General features: G+C 34.1%; 5 protein-coding genes across 6 annotated transcripts; 4 read left to right on the forward strand and 1 right to left on the reverse strand.

The window, feature by feature from the left end:
* The first annotated feature begins 945 nt into the window (after nt 1-945).
* LOC106764259 (U-box domain-containing protein 5) lies at nt 946-3,028 on the forward strand. The gene is made up of 4 exons (XM_014648523.2): nt 946-1,095; nt 1,648-1,833; nt 2,006-2,113; nt 2,347-3,028. The coding sequence occupies exons 1-4, from the start codon at nt 997-999 to the stop codon at nt 2,776-2,778; spliced, it is 825 nt and encodes a 274-aa protein (XP_014504009.1). The 5' UTR covers nt 946-996; the 3' UTR covers nt 2,779-3,028.
* A 3,247-nt stretch (nt 3,029-6,275) lies between these two features.
* Nucleotides 6,276-8,802, forward strand: LOC106765242 (putative pentatricopeptide repeat-containing protein At1g12700, mitochondrial). The gene is made up of 2 exons (XM_014649793.2): nt 6,276-7,432; nt 7,582-8,802. The coding sequence occupies exons 1-2, from the start codon at nt 6,407-6,409 to the stop codon at nt 8,626-8,628; spliced, it is 2,073 nt and encodes a 690-aa protein (XP_014505279.1). The 5' UTR covers nt 6,276-6,406; the 3' UTR covers nt 8,629-8,802.
* A 1,545-nt stretch (nt 8,803-10,347) lies between these two features.
* On the forward strand, nt 10,348-12,627 carry LOC106764870 (proteoglycan 4). The gene is made up of 2 exons (XM_014649299.2): nt 10,348-10,563; nt 10,675-12,627. The coding sequence occupies exon 2, from the start codon at nt 10,691-10,693 to the stop codon at nt 12,413-12,415; it is 1,725 nt and encodes a 574-aa protein (XP_014504785.1). The 5' UTR covers nt 10,348-10,563; nt 10,675-10,690; the 3' UTR covers nt 12,416-12,627.
* Nucleotides 12,628-12,648: 21 nt separating this feature from the next.
* On the reverse strand, nt 12,649-16,105 carry LOC106764871 (tubby-like F-box protein 6). 2 transcript variants are annotated; one of them, XM_014649300.2, is made up of 5 exons: nt 15,528-16,105; nt 14,799-15,204; nt 14,595-14,682; nt 13,650-13,782; nt 12,649-13,561 (listed from the first exon to the last, which is right to left on the reverse strand). In XM_014649300.2, exons 2-5 carry the CDS (start codon nt 15,186-15,188, stop codon nt 12,868-12,870), a joined length of 1,305 nt encoding a protein of 434 aa, XP_014504786.1. In that variant the 5' UTR covers nt 15,189-15,204; nt 15,528-16,105; the 3' UTR covers nt 12,649-12,867. The 2 variants fall into 2 exon arrangements, with proteins under 2 accessions (XP_014504786.1, XP_022638304.1); XM_022782583.1 differs by having other exon boundaries at nt 14,799-16,105.
* Nucleotides 16,106-21,518: 5,413 nt separating this feature from the next.
* Nucleotides 21,519-22,352, forward strand: LOC106763783 (U-box domain-containing protein 29-like). Its single transcript, XM_014647941.1, has one exon. It carries the CDS (start codon nt 21,519-21,521, stop codon nt 22,350-22,352), a length of 834 nt encoding a protein of 277 aa, XP_014503427.1.
* Nucleotides 22,353-26,408: the final 4,056 nt, after the last annotated feature.

Here is a 26,408-nt window from a genome sequence, read left to right on the forward strand (position 1 = left end):
TTTTTATTGTCACGCAATGGTGATCATATTAGTTATTTCCATTATTCTCGTATTTTTTCTCATGTTTACATCACTCTCATGCTTTTGTTTATGTGCTTTTTTTAATATTTATAAGAATATTTTTAATATTTATTACGTAAGTGAAATTATTATAAGAATATTTTTAATATTTAAATTGGCAATAGGAATAAATATGCAACTAATGATCTTTTCTTATCATTTTCCCAAATCTATTTGACCATGTCTAGGGAACACAGTTTGACCTGTGGGGCCCTCCATGTTTTTTTTTTCTTTTTGGTATTTTTCATAGACTTTACTTTGTTTTTTTTCTAGAAGAACTTTCTTTTGTCATTCACGTTGATGTTTCTGTGGACCCTCTTCCTTTTTGCTCATGATTATTGTTTAATTCCACCAATCACATTGCTTAGCAAATCTAAGAAAGTAAATGCTATCTAAACCAGATTTTAAAGTTAAGAAAAAAAATATAGGATGTAATAAATGATATTTAAAAAATTTAATAATATTATCTAAAAATATTAAAAAATGATCATTTTTATACTTTCTTCTGGGTTTAGATTTTTCTTATGAGCTTCACCACACACTGAGATAAAAGTCAACAAATACGAGCAGCCAACCTGTGAGAAAACTTTTGAGCAAAAGAAAGAAAATTTCTAACCAAAACATACTTTTTATCATGTGTAAGTTGTTGATGCTTAGTGGGTTGCTGTCAAAATCTTCCTTTTTTTCGTCAACATGATATGGTCAATGGTTGAACAATGCTACAGAAACTATCCTTCTTTACACGTCTTATCTAATGTGAATAAGGTCCAAGAGCAAAAGAATCAAAAGGGTACCATTTTCTTTTTTGTTTAAGTGCAAAATGACTCAATTATTGATTAAGATATATAGCTGCTGCTATAAAATGGGTCCTTCTCTTTACTGTGTGTGCCGGCTGCTCAAGATATCATATGATCACATTTCTTCTCTTTTTTGCTCATGTCATGTGCTGTCTCTGAGCTCAACTCTACCTTTATGATGTCAAGAAACTGTGCAACAGTTTTGGAGATTCCAATTATAAGCAATTGTAAAGATAAGGTACCATCTTTTCTCTGCTATGGTTATCATGAATGTCACCATCAACAACAAAGTTTTTTATTTCTGAGCAAAGGGTGTGCCTCAGTTGTCAGATTTTGGACCTATAGTCTCAAATAGCCTTCTGATAATTCCAGATGGTTTTCAGGAATTTAAATTCAAATAAAACTTTGAACCAGTTCTGTGTTGGTGTTTTTACTGTCATTCTTTAATCAGAACACTGTTTTAATCTATGTCAAGCCTTAACATGGGAATTATCTTTGTGAAAGTTTAATTCTGGTAAAAAAGAAAAAAACACCAAGTTATGTCCTTGAATTTGAAGATTGAAGATGACCAAGTGAAGAAAAAAGTTCATCTGATTGCAGAAATAGCATTGTTCTGTTAGTAATAGTAAGGTTCTCTCTCAAGATGCTGAATAAGTGCAGCTAAAGTAGTTGATCAATCATTTTGTTTATTGAGGAAGTGTTACATGAGATGAAATTATGTAAAACATAGGTATAATGGATAGATACCTTTATGTGATTTTACACTTCGTTCATATTTTCATTTGTGCAGGTACACCATTCTTTGTGCTTAGAGCTTCACAAACTCATCGATAGAATTTCACTTGTGATTTTAGATATTGAATCTGCAAGACCAAATTGCAAGTTAGCGATGGAGGCATTGTGCTCATTAAACCTCACTTTGGCTAAAGCCAAATCACTTATCAGAGATTGTTCAAAATGCAGTAAACTTTACCTGGTAGGCACCCTTTTTGAACTTGAAACCTTCTTTCACTTTGATGATGCTGACAGATCAATTCCAAATTAGTTTGATACATATAAATTGTCTGTCATAATCTTTGAATACTTTACACTGTTCATGCTTTGAAATGTTGGTATGAAATGACTAACCTGGATTACAAACTGCTTAGGCAATCACATCCCGCAGGATACTTTCAAAATGTCAAAAACTAAGAAACGCTTTTGAGTTGTATTTGACAGAGATTCAAGGTGCAGTTACAATACCCTTGGCTGATAAGGTTGGTTACACTTTTTGATTAGCCTCTTGCATCTGCATAACATGAATATGTTTGAGTTAACTTCTTATGAAACACTTATTGAATTAAAACTATAGTTTTAGAAGAAGTAGTGAAGGAGATAAGCATAAGTTTTAGTTTTAATTCTTCATTTGTATTTAAGATTTTTCTTTGTATTAGTGTGACTTGTGATTTTTGAAACTTGGTAATATCTGAGACTGGGAATTGGAATACAGATATCTGCAATACTACATGACCTTAGGAGTGCAAAATTTTCCCTGGAATTTGCAGAAGAAGAGGCTAGGAAAGTACTACTTTCACTGTTTGAGAAGAATTTCCCAGATAAAGCTTCTATGGAAAAGGAAGAACTTGAAGCTATACAGATTGCAACTTCTAGATTGGAGATTAAATCTGCATTTTCTCTCTTAGTAGAGAAAGCAACTATTAAGAATCAACTTGATGAAGTGAATGAAACAAACCCAAAGGAGAAGGAGCTTCTAGAATACCTTTTGTATCTCTTGATCAAATATAGGAAATCTATTTGTCAGTTTGAAGATGGAGACCACTCACCAAAACATGATTTTCATGATCAATCCTTTGAGCATGAGTTGGTTGTTGAAGAAGCATTATGTGAGAACCAAGTCAATGATGAAGTTAGAGATTTATGATCATTTGATTCTTCAGGTTGTCTTACTTGTGCTTATTGTTAGTGTCTAGTGTTCATAAAAGGTGATTTTTGAATTCAAAACAAGCGTTTGTGTTTTGTTTTGTTAGGATCCTAATTGATTGGATTTGTCCCAGACAGAGTGGAATAAGTTTTAGGAATTCAGTTTTTGTTTTTATGTAATTATCTAATCTCAGAAACAATGACCCCTTTGGAATTTGTGATCAGATTTATTGCATTTTCTATATTCCTTTAGTCATAGCAGCAACTAAGACGCAACATTCTTCAGGACCCAACAATCTTTGGTCTCACAAACAAACAAATTAGTGTAAAAATAAAATAAAAATTACTCTTACTCAGAACGAATGGAAACATGGGACAATTCGGTACATTACGAATTCAAAGTGGATTTTGAGTTAAGTTTAAAAATAATTAAAATTTTAATATAAGTAAATTTTAATTTTAATTTATTAAAAATTTGGTTTATTCAAATTGAATTTGTGATAAGTCAAGTTGATTAATTAATCATCCAATTTTTTTAAGTTATATTATTATATTACAAAATTTGTTATTTTTTTAGATTATTAACACATAGTAAGCCATTAAATTATATTATTAACATTATTTGGATTGAATTTTTTTTAGATTTTAAGTAGAAAAAAATTGTTTTTTTTTGAGAAAAAAAAAACTTGTAATTAGGTAAAGAGAGCCAACCCCTTTTTTTGGACTTGTTAACTAAATTGGATTGACTCACTGAATAACCAATCTTATGAGTCAGAGTTAGACAGAACCGGATAACCCATTTTGAATATCTTGATAAAAAGAAAGTTTTTTAATTCTTTAAAAAGTGTTATTTTTTGAATTGACATTTCTTGTTTATTGGAGTTTGGGGATTTCATTATATTTAAATTTAGATTAAAACCTTCATATGGTCCTCATATTTATACAAGAATATCAATTCGGTCCTCTCGTTTTAAGTTGTCGGGTCTTCAGTTTTGAAAATGTGTAACAAATAAGTCATTTTCATTAAATGGTAAGAAATGACATCAAGACAAGCTCATGTGGATGATTTTATTATATGGAAATGAAATTTAAATTATGATGTGGAATTTGGTAAAGTAAAAGAAAAAAAAAAAGAAAAAAAAAACAAAAGGAAAAAGGAACAAAGGAACAAAGTTTTCTCTCTATCCCTGTTTGTCATACATATTGCCATGTCATCATCTTCAACCTCAAAAGTCGTCACCGAACCAACCAGCCCTAAACACGACCATGAGGCCATCGAAAACCACTGCACAGGAGCAGATTTGAAACCTTTAATCGCACACAGAGAGAACCCTAAAATCGTGAGTTCCATCATCTCCTTCGTGACAACCTCTCTTTCATGCACCGCTTGCATCTCCCTCCTCGTGCAACTATCGTGAGAACCACCATTGTCCAAAACCTACAGAAAAAACTATTTACGGATTTACGAATTTGAACCACTTAAATCCTCAATCTCATATCGAAGCACAAAAGCCTCAATGGAACCTACATAAACCGTGTATCACACTTGCAATCAAAGAATCAACCAAAAAATCCTTCATCGCAGACCAGGAAAATCTCTATGTGAAACCACCACTAACTTCGCTATAATCCAAAATTACGCCACCGCAAACCACTTAAGTTCATTCATCCGTAATCCACAAAGCTTAATTGTGAGTTCATCGCAAATATGAAACCTTCATATATGAAACCCAAATCCAGCACGATCCACTTCGCACTTTCATTCGCGATCCATACCTGCAAGAAAGAAAACCCAAAACACGAACCAGAGGAGGGACATCGTGAACAATGAACCAAAACGCGAGCATGTTCATCATTTGCTTCCTTACGAAGCCTTCACCACTACCAACACTGTGAAAAGCAATCTTGTGAAATCCTTACTCATAATTTTTACTCTACCAAATCCTTAATTTTTTTTTCTAACCACGGTATCCAATTAAATAATGCCACGTCATAAATTAAACCTCGAATTTATAAAAGACCATTTGAGAGTTTTAACCTTAAATTTAAATAATTTAAATTGTAGAATAAATAGAATATTTGTACTTGAACAAAGATGAACAAAGTTTCAAACAAGATGAGATGAAAGAAAATGAAGGAAGACGAAAGAAAAGAAGTTGAATAATGTCTTTCAAATGAGAAGAAATCAAGAAAAAAACATAATTACTTTGAAAATGACTAGGAGTGCAAGGTCTTAGTAAATAGTATGTACAACAATTACATTTAATAAACAATAATTTATATATATATATATATATATATATATATATATATATATATATATATATATATATATAAAAGCTTAATATCTATTTTGGTCCCTATATATGTTATTTTTATTCAAAATGGTTCTCAAGTTTTCTCGACATTCAAAGTAGTTCTTTTTTTTTGTAAAATTTGTTCATTTAGGTTGTTTTCACTGACCACGTCTAGATCGTTAACAACGTAATGTCCACCTAAGTTAATATTAAATGAGCGGTAAGTTATAGATATATTTTGCAAGTTAAGTGAAAATGACGTGGCAATGGTAAGTTAAAGTTGTTTTTTGTAAAATTGTTGTTCAATTATCATCCTCCACCACGAGACCTTCATCTTGCCATGGACACAATCTGCAAGCAACAACCAGAACTAGAGACCCAAATCGCGAAACGTGAAAACCCAATCATGATCTTCAACATCACGAAAACCCCAATTGCAAACCCTAATCCCAAATTAGCATAATTTCATCTTCCTTCGTCAACCATCTTTGCACTACCACAAAATAACCCAGTCACAAATTGAATTGAACTGCACTGCACTACTAAAAATTAAAAAATATTTTGTTTAAACTGAACTGAACTGTAAAATAGTTCAGAAAAACTGAATTGAACTGTTTTTTGTTTTATCAAACTGAACTAAACTAAGTTATACTAAATTATACTAAACTACAATATCAAGTTAAAAACACTTACCTGACCTTCGCTCCTCCAATTGCAATTTGAACGAACAATGAACCCAAATTGAACAACAATTTCACTAATTTCTTTAACCCTGATTGAACCTTAAATATACATTCCCTTTGAAACCAATGTTAATTTCGTTTTACATAAACAATTTAATTTACCATTACCATGTCATTTCCCTTAATTTATATGTATGTCTCAAAAGTGACAACTCATTCAATATTGACTTAGATACACGTTACACAGTTAATGATTTAAAAATTATTAAAAAAAAATGACCAAAATAAATAAATTTTACGAAAAATAAAATTACTTTAAACACTTGAAAATTACTTTGAATAAAAGTTACGAATATAAGAATAAAAATAGATATTAATCCATTTATATATGTTAAGGATATATTTGACATCACATTGAAATTTAAAAGTGCAGTAAGAAAAATTGAAGGTGAAGAAAGAAAAATTGGAGTTGGAGGATGAAAGTCCCTTACAAAGACTTTGGGCCTATGTCTTAATTTCACTTTCATTTCAGTTTCTTCTTCACGTTGTTGTCGTTGAACAAGCACGTTACTGTTGCAGAGTGAAGCTCGATAAACCTAAAACCCTAACACAGTCTCTTTCGGTTCTTCAAATTTCAATCTGAGAAAGCATGAGTTGGAGAACTATAGCTTCCACTTCAAGACACACGTTCAAGAGACTCAATGCCATCTTCCGATCCCATTCCGCCACTTTCCCTTCTCCGCAGCACTCACGCGCCTCCTTTGCGGCCTTCCTCCACGCGCCGTTCACCACCACCACCCATCACTCCTCCCAACCCACCAACGCCCTCATCGACCCCAAAGTCCATGTGACGCAAAACGACGCCTTCGACGACAACGAAGACGCAACGAACGAGTTTCTATCGCGATTTGTGTGGATAATGCGGAAGAAGGTGAAGGAAGCGTACCCGGAATCCGACAAGGCCACCGTGGATGGCATGCTCGTGGCGATCGTGGGGAGGGTTACGGCGGAGATGGAAAAGGGCAGGGGAGTTGAAACAGCATCGTTGGGTTCGGGGGATTTCAGCGAGGATTTGTGGGGAACGGTGTGGGAGGTGAGCAATATGGTGTTGGCGGATATGGACAAGGAGAGGAAGAAGGAGAAAATGAAGGGCTTCTTGCAGTGCGAAGAGGTTAAGGAAATGTGCAGATTCGCCGGTGAAGTTGGCATTCGCGGCGATTTGCTTAGGGAGCTTAGGTTCAAGTGGGCGCGTGAGAAGATGGAGGAGCATGAGTTCTACGAGGGTTTGGAGAAAATGAGGAAGGAGGCACAGAATGAGGAGAAGGGAAGTGGTGCTGGTGAGGAGAGGAAGAAGGAGAATGTTGCTGTTGGACTTCCCAAGAGGAGAGGGAAGATAAGGTACAAGATTTATGGGCTTGATCTCTCTGATCCCAAGTGGGCTCAAGTGGCTGATAGGATCCATGAGGCAGAGCAGGTGTTTTGGCCGCAGGAGCCGAAGGCAATTACGGGGAAAGCCAAGATGGTTAGGTCGAAGATTCTGTCGTGGAAGGATGATGATGATGATGGTTTGCAAAGCCTGTTGAATGAGTTGGCGGAACTTGTTCAACCTAGCAGGGTGGAATGGACAGATTTGCTTGACAACCTGAAAGAGCAGAATCGTAGTCTGTACTCGAAGGTATATGCACGACAATTCTTATATGAACTTCTTAATTTTGTCACGTATTTTATGGTTATGTGGTTATCTGAATTACTTATTTGAGTGAAAATTTTAGGAACTTTCATGCAAAACACGTTTTTTAAGTGAATTACTTTGATTCAACATAGGTGGCTGAAATGTTATTAGCTGAAGATTCTTTCCAAACAGTTGTCTCTGACTACTCTAGGCTTATTGATATCTATGCTAAAGAGGACTGCTTTGATGATGTTGAGAGATTGCTGAAGAAGATGAGCGAAAATGGTATACAACTAGATGCTGCAACGGCCAGTGTGTTGGTCCACATGTACTGCAAGGTAGGCAATCATGAACGTGCAAATGAAGCATTTGAAACCTTGAAGGGACTGGGTTTCCAACCGGACTTCCAAGTCTTCAATTCAATGATCATGGCATATGTGAATAATGGCCAGCCTAATATGGGCGAGAGATTGATGAGGGAGATGGATTCAGGAAATATTAAACCCACGGAGGAAATATACATGGCATTGCTCCGATCTTTTTCTCAACAAGGTGATACTAAAGCAGCTGACCGAATTTCATTAGCTATGCAATTTGCAGGTTTCCAGCAGAGTATGGAGGCACACACCCTACTTATTGAGGCAAATGCACACATTGGTGACCCTTATCAGGCAAAAAGCCATTTTGAGTACATGATAAAACTTGGGCATAAGCCTGATGATCGCTGTGCTGCTAGTATGATTGCAGCTTATGAGAAGAAAAACTACTTGGACGATGCATTGAAGCTTCTTTTGCAGTTAGAGAGCGATGGGTTTGAGCCTGGGGTAGCCACTTATTCTGTTCTTGTGGACTGGTTGAGTAAGTTGCAGCTTGTTGATGAAGTTGAGCAGCTTTTAGGAAAAATAGCTTTGTTGGGTGAGGCTCCTCCTTTTAAGCTTCAAGTAAGTCTCTGTGATATGTATGCAAGGGTTAGAAATGAGAAGAAGGCCCTTCAAATTCTAGGTGTACTGGAATCTAGGAAGGATGAATTAGGAAAAGCTGATTTTGAGAGAATTATAAGTGGCCTTATTGATGGTGGGTTTCAGAAAGATGCGCAACGAATATGTGGGATCATGGAAGCACAGGGTTTCGATGCATCAAGGGTTAAGGTTAACCTTTTGAAGCCTGTCTCTAGAGGACCTCGTAGGAGGTGGTCATGAATTGGGACATTTTAGTCTTTCTCTGCAAGTGAGTTACAAATGTATTGCCTTATATAGGAAGCAATGTCTGCATGATTTATCATACCATGTAACAAATAAGAATGAATTTGTTTATGGATTTTTCCATTGCTCAGATTCTGAATTTACGTCATTTTTTTTTTCTTTTGGACTTCAGTTGTTTGTATATACAAATATCTTCTGTGGCATGTTCATGGAATTTTCATGCAGGACTGAAAATCACAGCTGGACCTAAGTTAGGAAAATCTGACAGCACTAATGCCCGCTATCAGGATTTTTAAACTTGTATGCTGTATAATATACTGATTACAAGATGCAAACTAATATAAATGGATAGGAAATGGTTCAAGCAAGTCTTTAATATTGAGATAGTACAGAAAATGCAATGCCCAAAGAAAACAACGCTGATATTTCAAAATCACATATTAAAGCTAAAGTTGGTAGCAACTAGCGTGACAGCATCCTAGTCTAGACTGTGAATGCAGTATTTATACACTACAATGATCTAAGATGCTACTAATGCAATCATGCTTAATGTAATATGAATTTATCTTAATAAGATGCTACTAATACAATGAACATCTAATTGAACCAAAGAACTGGCAAAACGAAAAAAATCAAATTGGGTAAAATGCTAAAAGAACCTATATGAGCTTTTAAAGATGCAGAAATTAGACTTTACCATCAATGCAAAATTGCAGAATGCACATTTACAACTAAACTCATGAAACAAAGATTCAACTATATAGACTAAACTGGAATGACAGACTTGACTTAGCAGTTAACAGGAATGTAAACATGCACTGAAGTAAAGAAAGCTTTAAAGTTCAGAGGAATAACAAGAAAAGTAAAATCCAAATTGAACAATAGAGCTCAAACAAAGAATACCCGAATTGCAATTCCAGAATTGACAAAAACTGGTAATAATTGTTAATCAAATCTCACTCTGCTCAAGAAGACCTCTGGTTAAGTAAGACCCATTTTGGGTTACTTGGATTTGAAAACAAAATCATAATTATGCAGAGTTTTAAAAATCCAATTTAACCAATTACAACTAAGAAAATTATATCTGAAATCATAATACAAGGTTAAAGGAATTAACACAAACAGAGAAATCATAACAGCTGAAATTGTAAATCAAAAAACAATAAAATTGTGCTGGAAAGTAAATTGCAGAGCATGAATTAACAAGACAAGAACAAAATTAAATTGTAACTGGGCAAGAATTGAGTAGTGGACAACTAAGCTACAGTTTACAATACGTCATACTCATACTCTAATCGCAGACACTTCTCGTTTACGTTATCCTACACTTGCTTTATAGAAGCAAGGCATTTTCTGGTCTTGTTTTAGCATTAAAATTTTGCTTGAAACAAAAAAGAAGGAATATTTGAATTAAGAAACCATCTTTATTAACATGATATGTTAAATATTAAAATTAAAATCACAGTAGGATAGACAAAGATTATAACGATTTTAAATTATAGTTTTTATCTAAAGAAGATAAGAGAATAGCTTGCTATAACCGTTTACTTCGTGAAGTTGTGCTGTGATTATCTTGTCTCTGAAATTATTTTCTTAAAAAAGATATAAAGAAAGGCACTTTTTGATTGATTTTGCATGGAATCCTTGAAATTAGTTCCTAGAAAGTGAACGTATGACTAAAACAATAGGTCCATAACCTGAATCAAGGGTAAAGTATATGTTAGAATTTCTTCTGTGAGAGGTAAGAGAAATTTCTTTTCTCTGCGGTGACAATATTTCTTATTTGGAAGGGTGGCAAACGTTTGATTAGAACATTAACTAAGGCAAGAAACAAAGGGGAACTTCTCAAGGGGAATCAATGTGAAATGTGCTGTATAAAGCAATAAGAATTTGCTATATCAGGTCTAACGAAAGCCCCATTGCACATCCAAGGTATAAACATTTGAATTGTGTATATATAAGAATCCTATGATTGCAACATGCAGCATTGCATTAAGCTAGAACACCTCAAGAACATCACCCATTTTCCTTGTGTTGAATCAGATATTATCAACCATCCATGGCACAAAGGAGTAAGTCATTTCGTTTTAGGATCCCATGGCTATCAGTACCTTCTGAATCATTCGCTCGTCGTGTAAGAGATACACCAAAATCTCCTCCCCACTCAGACACAAGCGTTCCTATTCAAAGACCATCTAAGCCTTCTTCCGTGGCACCTTCAGAGCCATCCCCTCCTAGTCCTACAAAAACTGAACCTCAAAAACTTTCACCACCTTCTCCACAGCCACCACTTCAACCTTCACCTCATGCAGATTCACCATCTAAGCCCCACATTGCTCCCTCATCCCCCAAAACTAGTTTGACCTCAGCCTTCAAAGCATCCACTCCTCCTGCATCATCTTCTTCTGAAGAAGAAAAGAAAAAGATGTCTGAACTAACATCACAAGAAGCTGAGCCGAAGGTAGAAGCGCCATTGAGAACAATCTCCAAGTCACCAGAAACATCTTTTCAACCAGTGAGGATGTCAACTCAGCCTGCAGACACCGAACAACAAGTTTCTTCTGTTCCCTATTCATCTCCGGTTTCAAAATTTGAACTTGCCACTCATCCATCATCTCCTTTGGCCTCAAAGGACGTCAATACTGAAGAAACCACTCCTCAAGAAGAAAAGGAGAAGATGGAAGAGCCAGTATCAGAACAAGAAAAACCAAAGATAAATTCACCTTTGAAAACCATCACCAAGTCACCGCAGACCTCTTCTCAACCAGAGAATCTGTCCACACAGCTTCCCGCAATTGAGCAAAGATCAACAACATCAAATAGCAAGTCCCTTAAATCTGAAAAAAAGGAAAAAATGGTGCCAGAAACCTCTAAGGAACGAGGAAAAGGCAAAGATACAACAACAGCAGCCACAGGACAACCAAGTGAACAACGCACCATAGCTTCTGCTTCAGGAACAACAACAACAACAAAGGCTAAAGATTCATTTGGCAAGGCCTTTCGTGGTAATAAGAAGCATCATGGAGTACGAGAAACTGTGGAGAGAAAACTGATGTTTTCCACAACCAACCCCATCGAGAAAGACACAAGAGTTGTGAATTCAACAGATGAAGGCACAAAAAATGTGTCAAGCTCAAGCATATCACCTGAAAAAGCTGTCTCATCCAGTGGTGAAAAGGCTCCTCCACTACAAAAAGGCATCAAAGATGATATCACAAAGTTTGTGCACAAACTAACATCCACTGTTCACCCTACAGAACACATGGATGACAAACAGTTTAGTGTCATAACCTTGGTTGGTGACAATAGAGGAGCCACAATGCACTTAGGTTCTGAGTCAGCTAAGAAAGAGGACTCAATCCACATACACCGAGCCTACAAGAGTGATCCTGAAGAGACCAACGAGGTGACCAGTGATGGAGAAGAAAACACCAATGAAGAAGAAGAAGAAGAAGAAGATCTGGGGATGGCATATGTCAACAGCAACATACAAAGTATCAATAACTCACTCATGTTTCATGGTTCAATCACTGAAAGAGACCCTGGTGTTCAAATTACTCTTCCACAAAAGCCCACTGAACCCATCAGGTCCCATGATAAGCCTAAGCCGGGCTTGGAAACTCAGAGGACTCAGTTCAACATCAACCGGGCCGAGAAGTCAATGTACCAGCCGACTGTTGGAAGAAGCATAAGAGGGCCCTTCCTCGAACCGAATGCTAAACGTCGTCGTCAAAGTTGTAAGTTCAGTTGTGACAAGGATATTGAAGACATTGAGATAATGTGAAGAAACAAGCATACAGATTCCCTTCAAAAATTCAAAATAAAATGTAGTGGAATATTGTAACAAACACTCTTAGTAGCAAAAATAAGTGTTAACAACATCCACGTCATGTAATTTGTCATATATCATGTCATTTTTATGTTATGCTTGTGATATGTTTATTGGGTTGTTCATTTAGCTTATAAGAAAATTACGAAGATGGTTATGTTCTTTTATGTGGGTGATGCCTGATGAAATTACGTTAACAAACTTGTTTACAGTAGAGTTTCCATTAAACATGAATCCTAAAAGATAGCATTACACAAATTAAACTTGTGCATGCAGAATTAAAGTACTCATTAGAATGAGAGCTGTTTGGTCCAGCTTCTTCTCTCCTTCCTTATAAAAATATGTACATTTTATATCAAGGAAGAGTGACACGACAACAATGGTGTAGGCACAAGTCGTGATATCAATCATTCACAAGCTGGTTTTGTGTCAAAGCTGCTCAAACATATTGCAAAGGCTTGAAAAGCTGAGAGGGGGTATCGGTAATCCATGGTGAATATGTCCTTCCCAATTTTTCCAAATTGTAGTATCACTTTTTCTTGTTCAGCAGCTGAAACATTTTGGCATGGTTCAGCAGCTGCCACGAGCTGGAAGTTCTTCACAGAGGCCACTGTAACCCTTCCCTTGAAATTCAAGCACCAGCATTGTAGTTGTTCATGCCATCTAGGGGCCTTGTTTTTCAAAACCAATGGCTCCCTTGTTCTCTGGCTTGATTCTTGAGTATTTTCAGTGTCATTTGTGTCAAACTCAACAATTTCTGGCTTCCTTCCTTTTGAGTCTGAGGTGGTGGTGGTGGTAGTAGATACATGCTCATTAAGATAATTTGTAAACTTCAAAGGAGTTGGAGCACTTCCTCCTTCTTGGATTGCAGATATGGGTATCAAGTGCATCATACACCGCATTCGCCTTGGACCTCTTGTTCGGAGGACATTGAGTTCATAAGATACTGTGGCTACTTTGTAGTTAGCAGCAGCAGCAGCAACCTTGGGAAGTACCTGCTTCAGATGGACTCTTTGCTGCAACTTGCAGTTCAATGGAAGTGAAGAATCCTGTGGGGACTCGCCATCCAGGATCATGAACTTGGTGCCAAGAAAATTAGACCTGTTCATTGCTTACAGATCAAGTCAACAATAGAAAGTAGCATAGAGTATCAGTCATGAAGATAAGAGCAGAGAGATGTGAGACTAACCTCAACTTTCCAATGTAAGTGTTGCTTGATCGAGAGAAATCATCAGCAACCAATGATATTAAAAATTCTGTACATGTTGCCCTTCGAATCTTCTTTGCTGCCAGTAACAGTTTGCTCATATCACCAGAAAGTGCTACAAATACAAAATTACAATTCTCAAACAAAGTGCAACGAAAAAGTAGAAATTGAAAAGGAAAACAGATTCCAGTCAAACATATCTCAGCAGTAGCATACAGTGATTCACTTCCAATAAGGTGATTTAATGAGCATATGAAACAAAAGTTAACTAGAAAATTAAAACAACTCTCTAAATCAAAAATATTTTTCATACTAGGTAATAAAAAAAAGTACAAAACTACATCTAAGAAATATCAAAGCACACGTTCCCCGAATGGAAACGTAGACTAAAAAAAGAATGATCAAAGAAATATGAAGAGGAAGCTACCGAAAACATAAAAAGATTCTCAAAGAGGGTGTTTCAACAGATATATATCGATTTTATATTGGAAGAGGAATCACGTATGTTTTCTGAAACTCTAACAAAACTATTTCCAAATCAAGAATAAATTATGTGAACACAGATATTATCAAATTTCATCACCGTTGCAACAGTTACAGTTATAGCAAATATCCTTGAATCTTCATTTCTCAGTACAAGTTATATACAACAAGATAAAACAAGGTTTTTTTTATGATCACTAATTTTTCATGCCAAAGCAATGATCCAACCTATAATAAATTTTCATGGATAAAAACTAAGTCATGCTTCACCATACATGATCAAAGATCTCTAAGGAAGAAACTACCAAAAGAAAAGATCCTCAGACGGTGATTCATTCGAGATCAAAAATCTGATTTTAGTTTCCCCGAAAACTCAATATTTTACTGAAATTCTTACAGAACTATATGCAAATGGAGAATGGATTGTGTGAATACAGAAATTACCAGGGCTCAGGCCGAGATATAAACAATATGTTGAAGACACTCTTTCTCTCCTAATAAAACACTGGATTGGTGAGTCTCTTGGGCCAGGCTGATAAACGAAAGGGATCAACACAAGTAAAATGAACAAAAGAAATCACATATTAGTATCATGTACTACCAACCCTGAAGTAAATAAAGTATAAATATTGTCTTAGTTAAAATTACCTGCTTCAGTGATATAGGAAAAGTGAGCAAACCACACTGTTCTGGTGTCTTGACCACATCCTTTGTTATCTCTCTCCACAGCCTACAAACTGAGGAACATGCCACAAGTGCTCTACGTGCAGGCCATGAGGTTTCACTGGCTTCCAACCTTTGAATTATGTCTAAAAGCAACTCTGGTGGTAAGTTAGCCCACCGGCTCTGTGATGAAGAAGAGGAAGAAGAGGAAGAAGATGAGGATGATGATGAGGAGGATGGTGGTAGAGAACATTCTGGTGCAATGTGAGATTTTCCATGGCGATGCACATGCTTTCCCTCTCCCCCTCTTCTATACATGTTGCTGATACCCTCTCCAATCTCCTTGAGCTCACGCAGTATGCTTCTGAATGGCATTATGATAAGTGTGGAACTATCACAGCCATTGTGTTTGAAGAGAAAAATCAGACATCAAGTATAATAATTGTGAAAGTACAACAACACTAACACCTCTTTGAATGAGGTGAGTGGATTTATTGATGACAAAAGTGGTGAACGTGAAGCAATACTAATTACAAACAATGATGGAGTGAGACACATATGTGTTGCTGCAGTGATGGGAGGTTTAACTTGAAAGACAAGTTGTGTTTCAAGAATCAAAGCCTTGATCCAAAACACGGATTCCCATGTTGAGATTTCGAAGAAACAAAAATAAATGAATGAAAAGCTCAAAGATTTAGAGGCAGATGCGTGTACCGTGAGACAAGGGCCTAGAAAGCGAGGAAATCTTGCAGAGAAGTTGGAGGACACAAAAGGGTGGTGAGGAATGTGGTGAATCCTTTCAAGACTGTGTACCTCAGACTCCAAAGCCAATGTCTTGGACAAAGAAAACAAAAGAAAAAAGAGTAAGAGATGATGAGAGTGGTGGTGGAGGTTGAGTTTGTGTGGGTTTATAGGTTACAAAGTTATAAGTCACAAAACAAAAGCTTGTGGATAAAACTAAAACTAGAAAAATTGGCATCACATCTTCATGCCTTTTGGTTTTGTTTTTCCAAGCATCAAGCAAAGCATCCCTTCCTCACAGCCACACAGACAAGACTTTTGATCTTTGCAGTGCCACACCTCAATGAAAATGTAAATGCTACCAAGCCTACCACTTCCATTAAATGGAAACCACTTTTCATCTTCATCACTCACTGCTTGCTTGCAGTTGCACCATACAAATTCCTTCTTTCAGTTACCATTAAATGAGTAGGATTTCACTATGCTACTTTTTCTAGAAAATTTCTTTGGCAGACTAATATTTCCTTTTATTTTATTCTCTTGCTTTAACTATGCCCAAGATCACACCTAACAAGTTCTGGCACAAAAATAGTTAAGCTAAGAGGGCCCCACCTGGATATTTTATTTTTCCATAATTGCCATCATGAACTCTCTGAATCAATCAAACACCAATCCAACGGTCACTGGCTCATAGCCAAACGTGCACCGAATATCTCAGTTCTATGGTTTGGTCACAATGTAAACTGTGAACAGCTGTTTCTGTCTTCTTTTTCTAGTTTTCATTTTTCCCACAAATATCTTGAATAACTCTCACTGATAAGCCGTGGATATCAGTATCCAAGTTCAAATTTTCAGATTTATAAACATGTAACATAGTTTGTTATATCAGTTATATATCAGTTTATTATAGTATATTCAAAATCAAAGAATAATATTAGATGGGGTGGGCTTGATGGATAATTGGGACTTTATGTGGCAGCAGGGATGGAAGTACGTAAAAGAAAGTTGTGCAGCATTGTGTTTGATCAAATAGACCAAGTGTCAAAATCAACCAACTACTGCTACCACTACACTATACCAATTCCATGTTACGTAGTTTTATTAGACAAAACCACCAGTGTATGTAGAAGTCCTTGGTCTTTAATGTTACACAGTTTGATCTCCTTTATTTATGGTCAAAAAGTAGAGACTGACCCTTAAGATGTTTGCATGCGAAAAAGTTAATGAGTGTGGAAAAAGATGGAAGCATATATGGACGATGATTGATGTCCCTTTCTTCTCTAACCTCTTCACTGATTCATTCTCAAAATTTCTTCTTCCTCCTGGATTTAGGTGTTGTTGGTAGATGAATCCTATGTCCACATATTCACATTGCTATCTTGAAGAGACACATTATCTACGCGTCCTTAATTGAAGAGACTTTCTCTACAAATGACTTGTAGTTGATGATAGCTGTGTCACTGTCACCACTCCTAAAATGTTTCTTACACACGTGCCCTTCCCATACCCCACTTAATTACTGTCACAAAATTTTCAGAAACACTTTTACTCACCCCAATACTTTCTCTGCAACAAAACTCAAATTCTTCAAACAAACTCTTGTGTATGAAGGTTGGAATAGTTATATCTATTAGAGATAAGATCAATTTAAAATATATAAGTGGATATAATTATTGTATAAACTGGTTTTGTTTGATTGAGTCAGGCTTAAAGTTTACTTCTTAACATGATATCAGAAAAACAAAACCAATTTAGAGTATATAAATAGGTACAATTATCATATAACTAGTTTTGTAAGATTGAATTAGATTTAAAGTTTACTTCTTAACATGATATCAGAGCAATATTTCTTGTTTACTAGACACTTGTCATAGACTAAACTTACATAGAATGAATTTCTTCAAAACCGTTTGTTGTTTTTTAAACAAAAATGGAATATTTTAGCTAGCAAATCTGTTAAAATTACACATTTATTGTGACTTCCTCTATCTTGCATTCTAAGAATAAAGTATCTCGTATCAAAGTTGAAAGTCACGAGACTAATCTCTCAGTATAAAAATCACTAAAGTGAACTTTGTTTCTTTTAACAAAGTCATTTTCATTGACATAGTGAAATAATCGATTTTTTTAACATATTTTAGGAATTCTACTATCTATAACCCATCTTGTGAGAACTCTCACTTTTTATTTAACCACCCAGTTATATAAAAAAAATGAACTTCTTAGTGATGGTAGCAAAAAAAAGAAGAAAATTTGCAGTGCATAAGTTCTAATGTATTAAAAATGAAGAAGTGCATTATAACATTTTGTGCAATGGGAATGAGTATCTTTATCGAAAAGTTTGGAAAGGTAGCTGACAGATAGATGAGTTAGCGTAATTGTACAGCATGGTCCACTCACCAACTTGCTCTCTGCAATAATACAACTCAAATTCATTGATGGAGAAGTACTTGTTCTAATCACCATGTCCCCACAAGAACCTCTTATTCACTCTCCCTCCTCATTCTTTTGCTACATCAATTTTCTGTTCTATGCATCTATTCTATCTACGTACCCTCCTTCTTAAACTCTTGCATCATGCAATCAATTATTGCTTTCTAGTTTCATCCCATTTTCCATTTCTTCTTTCTCATTTTTCTCAAAACCGTATGTTTATCTACCTAGCTGTGCCTTAATAGGCTTTTTACAGTTCACCAAATGGATGTCACAAACTAAAATACAGACATTACATTCCACCAACCAACTGGATCATGTGTGTCAGCTCTGCATGGAATGAATCCTAATATGGATCCATCAATCATATATGTGGCAAAACCATTATCCACTTTTGGTATATCATTTTCATTCTCTCCACACCCTTCCATTGTTTTTGGGTTAAACTGTATTGAAACGATGAAAATAATACATCTTAGAAACTTCTACATCATCTAAGATAAACAATTGGATTAATAATAGTAATCATATAATAGATTCTATGGTGTTAGGGTACAATCAAAATCTCACCTTGATAAGAGGCTTTTTAGATCAGTATCAAAAGCAAATCTTTGAAGTTTTGATCCAAAACTGATAATATGTTAAGATACAATCAAAATCCCACCTTAGTAAGAGGCTTTTTAAATCAGTATCAAAAACAAATTTGTAAAGTTTTGATCTAAAGCGGACATTATATTAGGATACAATCAAAATCCCACTTTGGTAAAAGACCTTTTTAGATCAATATCGAATGTAAATCTGTGAAGTTTTGATCCAAAACAAACAATATTTTGACAGTGTTTCAAACCCTCCAAGTAAAAAGATTTTGAAGTTTATATTTATTCTTCTTATATTCTTGTAGTAGAATGTTAAAAGGTTTAGGTTAAATGAGTCTATGATTTTATCTGATATGAGACTTTAATGTTGAAAGATTTAGGTTAAATTTTTGCTTTGAGAAAATGAGAGTGAATTTGAGATGAAATATACAAAAGATTATACATTTTTCACACAGTATTATTCTCTAGTTTATATGATTTAAATGGTAGGGAGTGAATATTACATTCAACTTCAACCGGTTAATTAACGATGCCTACCTTGTTGTAGCATAGCATCTAAAAAAACTAAAAAATGGTCCTGGCAATGATCATTGGGCAGGTCAGTTTAGCCGAGAATCCAATTTCATTACAGTGGCAACTGATATGAGTAAATCCTAGTTTTTTTTTTCTGAATTTTTTGGAGGGTTTGATCGTTCGTGTCAATCAAAATAAAAAAGTAAGATAATAAAAGAAGGTGTTTGTGTGTTAGTTCACTCACTCCCTATCACCTTCTTGTAGTCTTTTTGTAAACTACTATAGAGATTGTGGCTGACATTAAGTTAAATAATTGATTAAGATTAGTTGGTGATGATAAATGTGGCTTAGAGGTTAATCTTACTGCGATGCTACTTGATTACTACAATTTGTTTTGAATTCCAAAACATAATGAATGTAAGTGCTTATAAAGAAGTAAAATCATTTTTTTTACATCAAACAAAAGCACCTGATTACGAGTTTTTAATGACAAAAATAAACTTTTATATTTCTGAAAAAATAAACAATAAAAAGGAGGGGATGACATGATAAAATGTGTCAATTGGTTATATAAATTTATTAAAATGTTAAAATATTCAATAAAGGAACAAAGTCTATTAAGATGAAACACTTAAATATTCTATTCCAAATTGAATATGAAGAGCTATATCTTAAATACGAAGGTTTTATTTAAAGAATTTATCAAAAAAAAAATTATCATGAATTTGATATGATTCTTTATTTTAATTTTTTTTAATAAATTTTCCATGTGATAGCAAGAATGTCTAGCATGAACTTGAAAAAACTCTTTTATTATATTTTATTTCGTTTTACTCGGTGCTTGAATCTCTAAGCCAATTCTCATGTATGCATTTAGCATTGATTGATTACACAGTAATTTATTTTTATGTTTAGTTTTTATAAAATATTTAATTTTGAGATATTTATTTGACGTGATCTTAATTTTATTTTTATTACAATTTTATTATCAATAATAGATTTATGAAGTGCAAAAAGATGTGAAACATTAAAACATGATTATTATTACAATATTTTTATAATTTAGACTAATTATTATACAAGATTAACCAACAAAATTAATTTGTAATTCTTATGTGAGATGAGCTTTTACAGACCAAAAGCAGGTAGGCCAAAAGGTTAGCATGCATTACCATTCCTATCCATTATCTTAATATTTACATTTACAAAAGCAAAATTTGAAAAAACGTTTTAGAAAGGAAAGCAACATTAATCAAAACATTCTTTTAATATTTGTTGTCTATTTTTAAACGGTAACCTCTTGACATTTTCTTAATCATATATGTTTACTCTTAATTATTCTTAATGTTGATAAAGTTTTAGTTGGTATTGGACATGATAGACCATGATGACATTACGTTGGAAGATATAATTGTGTTGAAACAAGAGACTTTGATACTTATTTTTTTAATTTCATATGAATTTTGAGTAGCATAGCATGCATGATGGATATGATTGGGCAGCCAAACCCTAACCCTAATCTCTCTCCCCTCACCAACTCTCATTATTTTCATAATACAATTTTTTTGACTTTTCAATCCAATAGATTCTTTTTCTATTTACTTATAATATTTAAGATGTTAACAACTTTTTACAATTGAACAAAACGTGTCATTACTTTATTAATTTGTTTGAATTTGTTTTTAAAAAGTATTTAAAACAGACTAATCATCACGTATGCATTAATGGTAAAAAAAAAGTTATAAAAAAATTGTTAAAAATTTTTTTTTTAATATTTTTTCTTTCTAATGTCACTCTCTTTTTTTCTTACATAAAATAAAAAGGTTAAATATATGTTTTAATCCTTATATTTGTACCCAATTCTCAATTGGGTCCTCATATTTTTTTTGTTCCAATTACATCCTAATATTTGTTAATTTAAGGCAATAACGCCCTCTCCGTTAATTTGCCACTGACGTCGTTTGCATTGTGCTGATGTGTAAATAATTTTATATTCGCGGCATTATGCATTATTTAATGATTTCTTTTTGTGTAATTATCTAAACCCAGCAATACTGAAGAACAACATTCCTACAATGTCAGAGCATGAGGTCTCTTTGGAAAGTAAAAACTTCGAACTTTGGAAAAACCCTTACGAGGTAGGAAACCATGAAAGAGTGTTGCTGTGAAGCATTTGAAAAGTGTTTCAGAGAGAGTATCGAGGGTAATGGATCGTTGGGTTGTCGGGTTTGAAGAGGGTTCTTGAGAGTGACTTTCAATAGAAAAGAACGAGTTTGAAGTGTTGGGAATGAAACATATCCAAGTGTATGGATTACCGAAGAACTGTGATTCGAAGGGAGATTTCATTCAGTGTTGCAGTTTTGATTGATGTGATTTGTAATCTTCATAGTCCCAAATCACTGTCAACAAATATACGATCCCCATGAACCAGAGATGGTCTTCTCTCGGCAAGCCCATGAACCTCCATAGACAAAAATCGATTGTTCCTCTTTCTCATCGATATAGATTCCATATCATAAATCCTCATGTCTTCCTGAAAATAGAAGTCAGAGACTTGGAGATTTTGGCTTCGCTGCAGGACGTTGTTGTTCCTAATCGAACCTTACAGAGGCTCATCCAGATCTGGTCAGACTCCCTCCACCATCCACTCCACTCCACTCACTCCCCCACATCCACCCATTCCCAATCCCTCCCCTTCAAGGACCAAATCCTTCTCGCTATCTCCGACTTGCAGACTCGCGCCAACAACCGCTTCGACTCGCTTGCCAAAATCGCTCGCTTCGCTCAAGATTCCAAAAAGAACCGCGATTTTCTCCTCAAAACGGAATGCTTCGTGCCTCTGCTCGTTGGCTTCCTCCACAATGTCAATGGTGTCGTCGAGTTCCTCGAACAGGTCGTTATGGCGTTGGATTTGGTTATCGGAAAAATGGAAGACTGTGAGGAGTTGAAAAACTTGATACTGAAGGCGCAGGGCGAGGCAGAAAAACAGAGCCTGGATTCTCTGCTCGTCGCTCTCCGACAAGGGAACCATGCTGCACAAACAGATCTAATCGAGAACTGTTTGTTGTGCCTGGTGGCTATTTCGTTTCCGAGAAGGAGCAAGATGAAGCTGGTGTGTCTGGGAGTGGTTAAGGTGTTGTCGAAGCTTCTCTGCGCTTCGAACATAACATGTATGCAGATTTGCTCAAGATACAACACAAAAATGGAGCAGAGTGTTGTTGTTGGTGATGGTCATGGTAACTTTGGAGGATTTTAATTAACCACGTGGAATTTTTATTACACAAAAAAAAACCATTAAATAATATATAATGCCACGAATATAAAATTATTTACATATCAGCACAGTACAAACGACGTTAGTGGCTTGTTAACGAAGAGGACGTTATTGCTTCAAATTAACAAATATTAGGATGCAATTGGGACAAAAAAAAAACATGAGGACCCAATTGAGAATTGGGCACAAATATTATGACTAAAACATATATTTAACCAAATAAAAACAAAACTTCCTTCTTGTGATAATAATGTGGTATGGATAACAATGGAAGATTTCACTTTCTACCAAGATATCATAAAAAAAAATTGTTATATTGTGTATGAACACAATGTAAAAACACTTGCTAGAAATTTTGTTTTATATGTGAAGAGATTAAGTGTCAAACTCAAAGATCATTTGTAAGTTTTTATTAGCTTTTTACTATAATTGCTAAATTTCAAAAGGCTATGTAATAGCTTACTTATCTTTTTAACAAAGGGTTAATGGAACAATATATTTAACTTTCAAATAATGAAGAACTTTTCAAAATAGTCATCACTCCTTAAATTTATTTATTAGCATAAGAATTACATATTTATACTCACTAATAGTTGCATTTGAGAATGACTGAACCAAAGTTGAAAGAATGAGATTTTATCTTCGAAATACATGCAAGAATTATTATACGGACTACAATAATGGTCTCAAAGTATAAGAAATTTTTTTTATATTTAGTATCACATATTTATTGTCATAATAATATTGACGTGAATATCAAAATATTATTATTTACATACATTTCTTCTTCAACATATTCTAAAAAAAATAGTACTATATCATATTCTTAAAAATTCAGTTTAGTAATGTGGTCCATATTTAAGTTTTTTATTTGTTTTAGTTTAATAATTTTTTTAACTCAATTTAGTCTATATTTTTAGGAAAAAAAATAATTTAATTTCATATATTCTTTTCAAGACTTAGTATGTTTATTTGTGTCAACGTCATTTGAAATGTGTTATTTGTACAAATTTAAGTTATTTCTATCTTGAAATTCTCTTTGATGGATCTTTGGAATTTTCTTGTGATTTTTATTTTGTGTGTGTATATTTTTATTGTATTTTTTAGATTTATGACAACTACTAGTGTTAAAATTATCGTTCAATTCAATGACTATCATAAAATGTTTGTTAATGAGTTTGTTTTACACATGGAGAAGAAATTAAAAGAGTATTTTGAGAAGAGAAAAAAGAAAGAAAGAGAAAAGATATAAAAATAAAGAAAAAAATATAAAGATAAAGAAAAAAATGTTTGATGAATATTGAAAAAGACATACTCAAACCATAATGCTCAATATATATATATATATATATATATATATATATATATATATATATATATATGAATTTTATCATAAAATTAAAAAAAAAAAAATCTTTATAAGAGTTTTGTGGAATTCTTAAGTATGAGTATCCAATTCTAGTCTTCACTTGTGACAATTAATCCAAAATTTATCACTCATATTCTCATTCTTTCTTTTTAGTGCGATGTCAATATCATTTTCTATACCAAATATTAAAATAGTCCTATTCTTAGTTTCTCATCACCTTCATTTACCTTCCACGACTTCTTTCACCTCTTTTATCTCTCTCCACCTCTCATTACATGAGCTAGATTTTTTTCACATAACACTTCCTAAATAATGTTAATATAAATTTAAAGAAAAATATTATATGAAGGTTTTAAAAATATTAATTAAATAAATAAATATAAAGACAAACAAATGGAAGAACTAATTATAGAAATTAAATTAGTAATTAATTCTAAAAATTAAAAATAATCTAAATTATAAAAGTTAAGAAGTATACATTATTTTTGAAAGTTACCTCAAAATTAAATTTTAAGTTGTCATATTATTTTAAAAAATAATCTCTTGTAGAAGAGATTGGGTGATTAAAAAAATTGTGTCATAAGAAAGCAAGAAAGATGGTCCCTTTTACCAAATTTCCAACCTAATCTTTGATAGATTCTGCGACCAGCTCAGGACATTAGCTGGAAATAATTGTGGTACAATTGTCTATGTCTACGTTAATTATAATATATGTTCTAAACTAATTATCATACTGTTTTAATTATTAAGATATGTAAAAAAACAGTGTTAGGTATGTCACTTAAAAATATAATAATTTTATAGTATATGTGAATGGTGGAAACTTCATTTTATAAATTAATTTAATATAATTAAATTAAATTTAAAATTGATTTCTTACATGAGAATTATATACGAGTTAAAAATTATCATATGAAAAAAATAAGTTATTTTTATTACCTTCTTTTATTCTGATGAGTCAAGTACGGAGATAGATGGGCTGAACCGAGAGAAGTTCCACGAATCAGTGAAGTTGCTGGATGTTAAGAATACTACGTCAGATTTCAAGCAGAAACACAGGCAGCGGAAGTGATGTCCATGGCAGTGGATGGATATGCGATCTATGGAGATATGGAAACGAAAGCTATGCTTAGGAGGTGGCTACAACTCAGGCAGTCTTCCATACAAGGAAGGAAGTTGTAGGGAAAGATTTAAGCTAGGAATGACTTTCAGAAGGAGAGATGGCTGAAGCAAATCTCAGCAGAAATTCTTATTTATCTAAAAGTGATTTTACATGTGCTGCAAGATGGATTTATAGGAAATCCAATGAGCTATGTGTGGTGTAGATGAATTCCGAGAGAAATGGATCTCCATCCACGTGTCAATGCAAGGAAAATGTGTTGGCATTTAGAAGCCTTATTTACAATGTGTGAAAAATAAGAAACACGTGATCTGATGCTGAAGAGGAGAGACTTGACCGGGGGTGTGTTTAGCAAAGGAGGTTGTGCTGCTAGCAACTTTAGCACTCATGTGGACAGTTTTGCCCCTTCTCTTGGTGTCTCCAAATTCCACTTAAAAATGTATGAAGAGAACTTGCCTATTTGGATCCATGTCCTTAAGCTCTTATTGGAGTCTTCTAACCATGCTTCTAGTAATGGGTCCATGACCCAAGTCATCATCCTCTCTCCCTTGGAAAGGATTTGCCCTCAAATCTGATAGTTTGCTTGAGGACTTATTTTTGTAGACTCCATACAAGTTCCTCCTGGGTCAAAGATCAATTTGCAATAAGCATCAAACATATTTCTAATTAGTTTTCTATGACCCAACAAGATATATAATAGAAAGTGTTTTGAAGAAAGTTTCTTAATTTTAAAATTTTCAGGCTTAATACAATAAAGAAACCTTTCTTTATTTTTATTTATATCTGGAGTTAGGGGTAACCATAAAGGTAACCCCAACCCAAGTTGTGAATTGCCATGTGTTGAAAGTTTTAGCATTTTGGAAGATGACATGGCAAATTCTATGAGAGAAAAGCAAAAATTTGAATTTTGACAAATAAATGGATAAAAGTGAAATGATAGAAAACCTCCCCTTAATAGTTTTGATTCCATTGTTGTTGGAGGAGATATTGCTCTTAGTTGCTTTTGTTCACTTTCTTCCATTTCTTCTTTGTCTTTTCTTTCCTTTTCTTTTATTCTCTCCTCCTCTTTTCTTCTCTCTTCTTCCTCTCTTTTTCGTCTCTCTTCTTCTATCTCTTCTTCCTCTCTTTTTCTTCTCTCTTCTTCTTTTTCTTTTTCTTTTTCATCCCTTTCCTTGTTAAGGCGTATTTGTGCTTGATCCTTCGCCACTTGTGATGATGAAAGATGATGAAGTACAAATTTCTTCTCATGATGATGCACAGTTATTGTATTGGTAAGACCATTATGAATTGTTTTATGATCAAATTGCCATGGTCTTCCCAATAACACATGACAAGTTTCCATTGGAACTACATCACATAAAACTTTGTTTTTAAAATTGCCAATGGAAATTGTTACTGTGACTTGATCTTTGACTGTGATATTCCCATCTTTATTGATCCAATGTATTTTATAAGGTTTAGGATGGGATTGCANANCAAGATTTANTTTTTCAACCAATCTAGTGCTACAACAATTAGAGCACGAACCACTATCAACAATGAGAGAACA

This window comes from Vigna radiata, chromosome 6 (genome assembly GCF_000741045.1).
Source record: "Vigna radiata var. radiata cultivar VC1973A chromosome 6, Vradiata_ver6, whole genome shotgun sequence".
NCBI lineage: Eukaryota > Viridiplantae > Streptophyta > Magnoliopsida > Fabales > Fabaceae > Vigna > Vigna radiata.

Coding starts and splice junctions, on each gene's coding strand:
- LOC106764259 (XM_014648523.2), top strand. CDS start 997: ATGTCATGTGCTGTCTCTGAGCTCAACTCTACCTTTATGATGTCAAGA. Junction 1,834..2,005: donor AATGCAGTAAACTTTACCTG/GTAGGCACCCTT, acceptor CAAACTGCTTAG/GCAATCACATCCCGCAGGAT. Junction 2,114..2,346: donor CAATACCCTTGGCTGATAAG/GTTGGTTACACT, acceptor ATTGGAATACAG/ATATCTGCAATACTACATGA.
- LOC106765242 (XM_014649793.2), top strand. CDS start 6,407: ATGAGTTGGAGAACTATAGCTTCCACTTCAAGACACACGTTCAAGAGA. Junction 7,433..7,581: donor ATCGTAGTCTGTACTCGAAG/GTATATGCACGA, acceptor GATTCAACATAG/GTGGCTGAAATGTTATTAGC.
- LOC106763783 (XM_014647941.1), top strand. CDS start 21,519: ATGAACCAGAGATGGTCTTCTCTCGGCAAGCCCATGAACCTCCATAGA.
- LOC106764871 (XM_014649300.2), bottom strand. CDS start 15,188: ATGCCATTCAGAAGCATACTGCGTGAGCTCAAGGAGATTGGAGAGGGT. Junction 13,783..14,594: donor ATATCTCGGCCTGAGCCCTG/GTAATTTCTGTA, acceptor TTGTATTTGTAG/CACTTTCTGGTGATATGAGC. Junction 13,562..13,649: donor ACTTACATTGGAAAGTTGAG/GTTAGTCTCACA, acceptor AGCAATGAACAG/GTCTAATTTTCTTGGCACCA.
- LOC106764870 (XM_014649299.2), top strand. CDS start 10,691: ATGGCACAAAGGAGTAAGTCATTTCGTTTTAGGATCCCATGGCTATCA.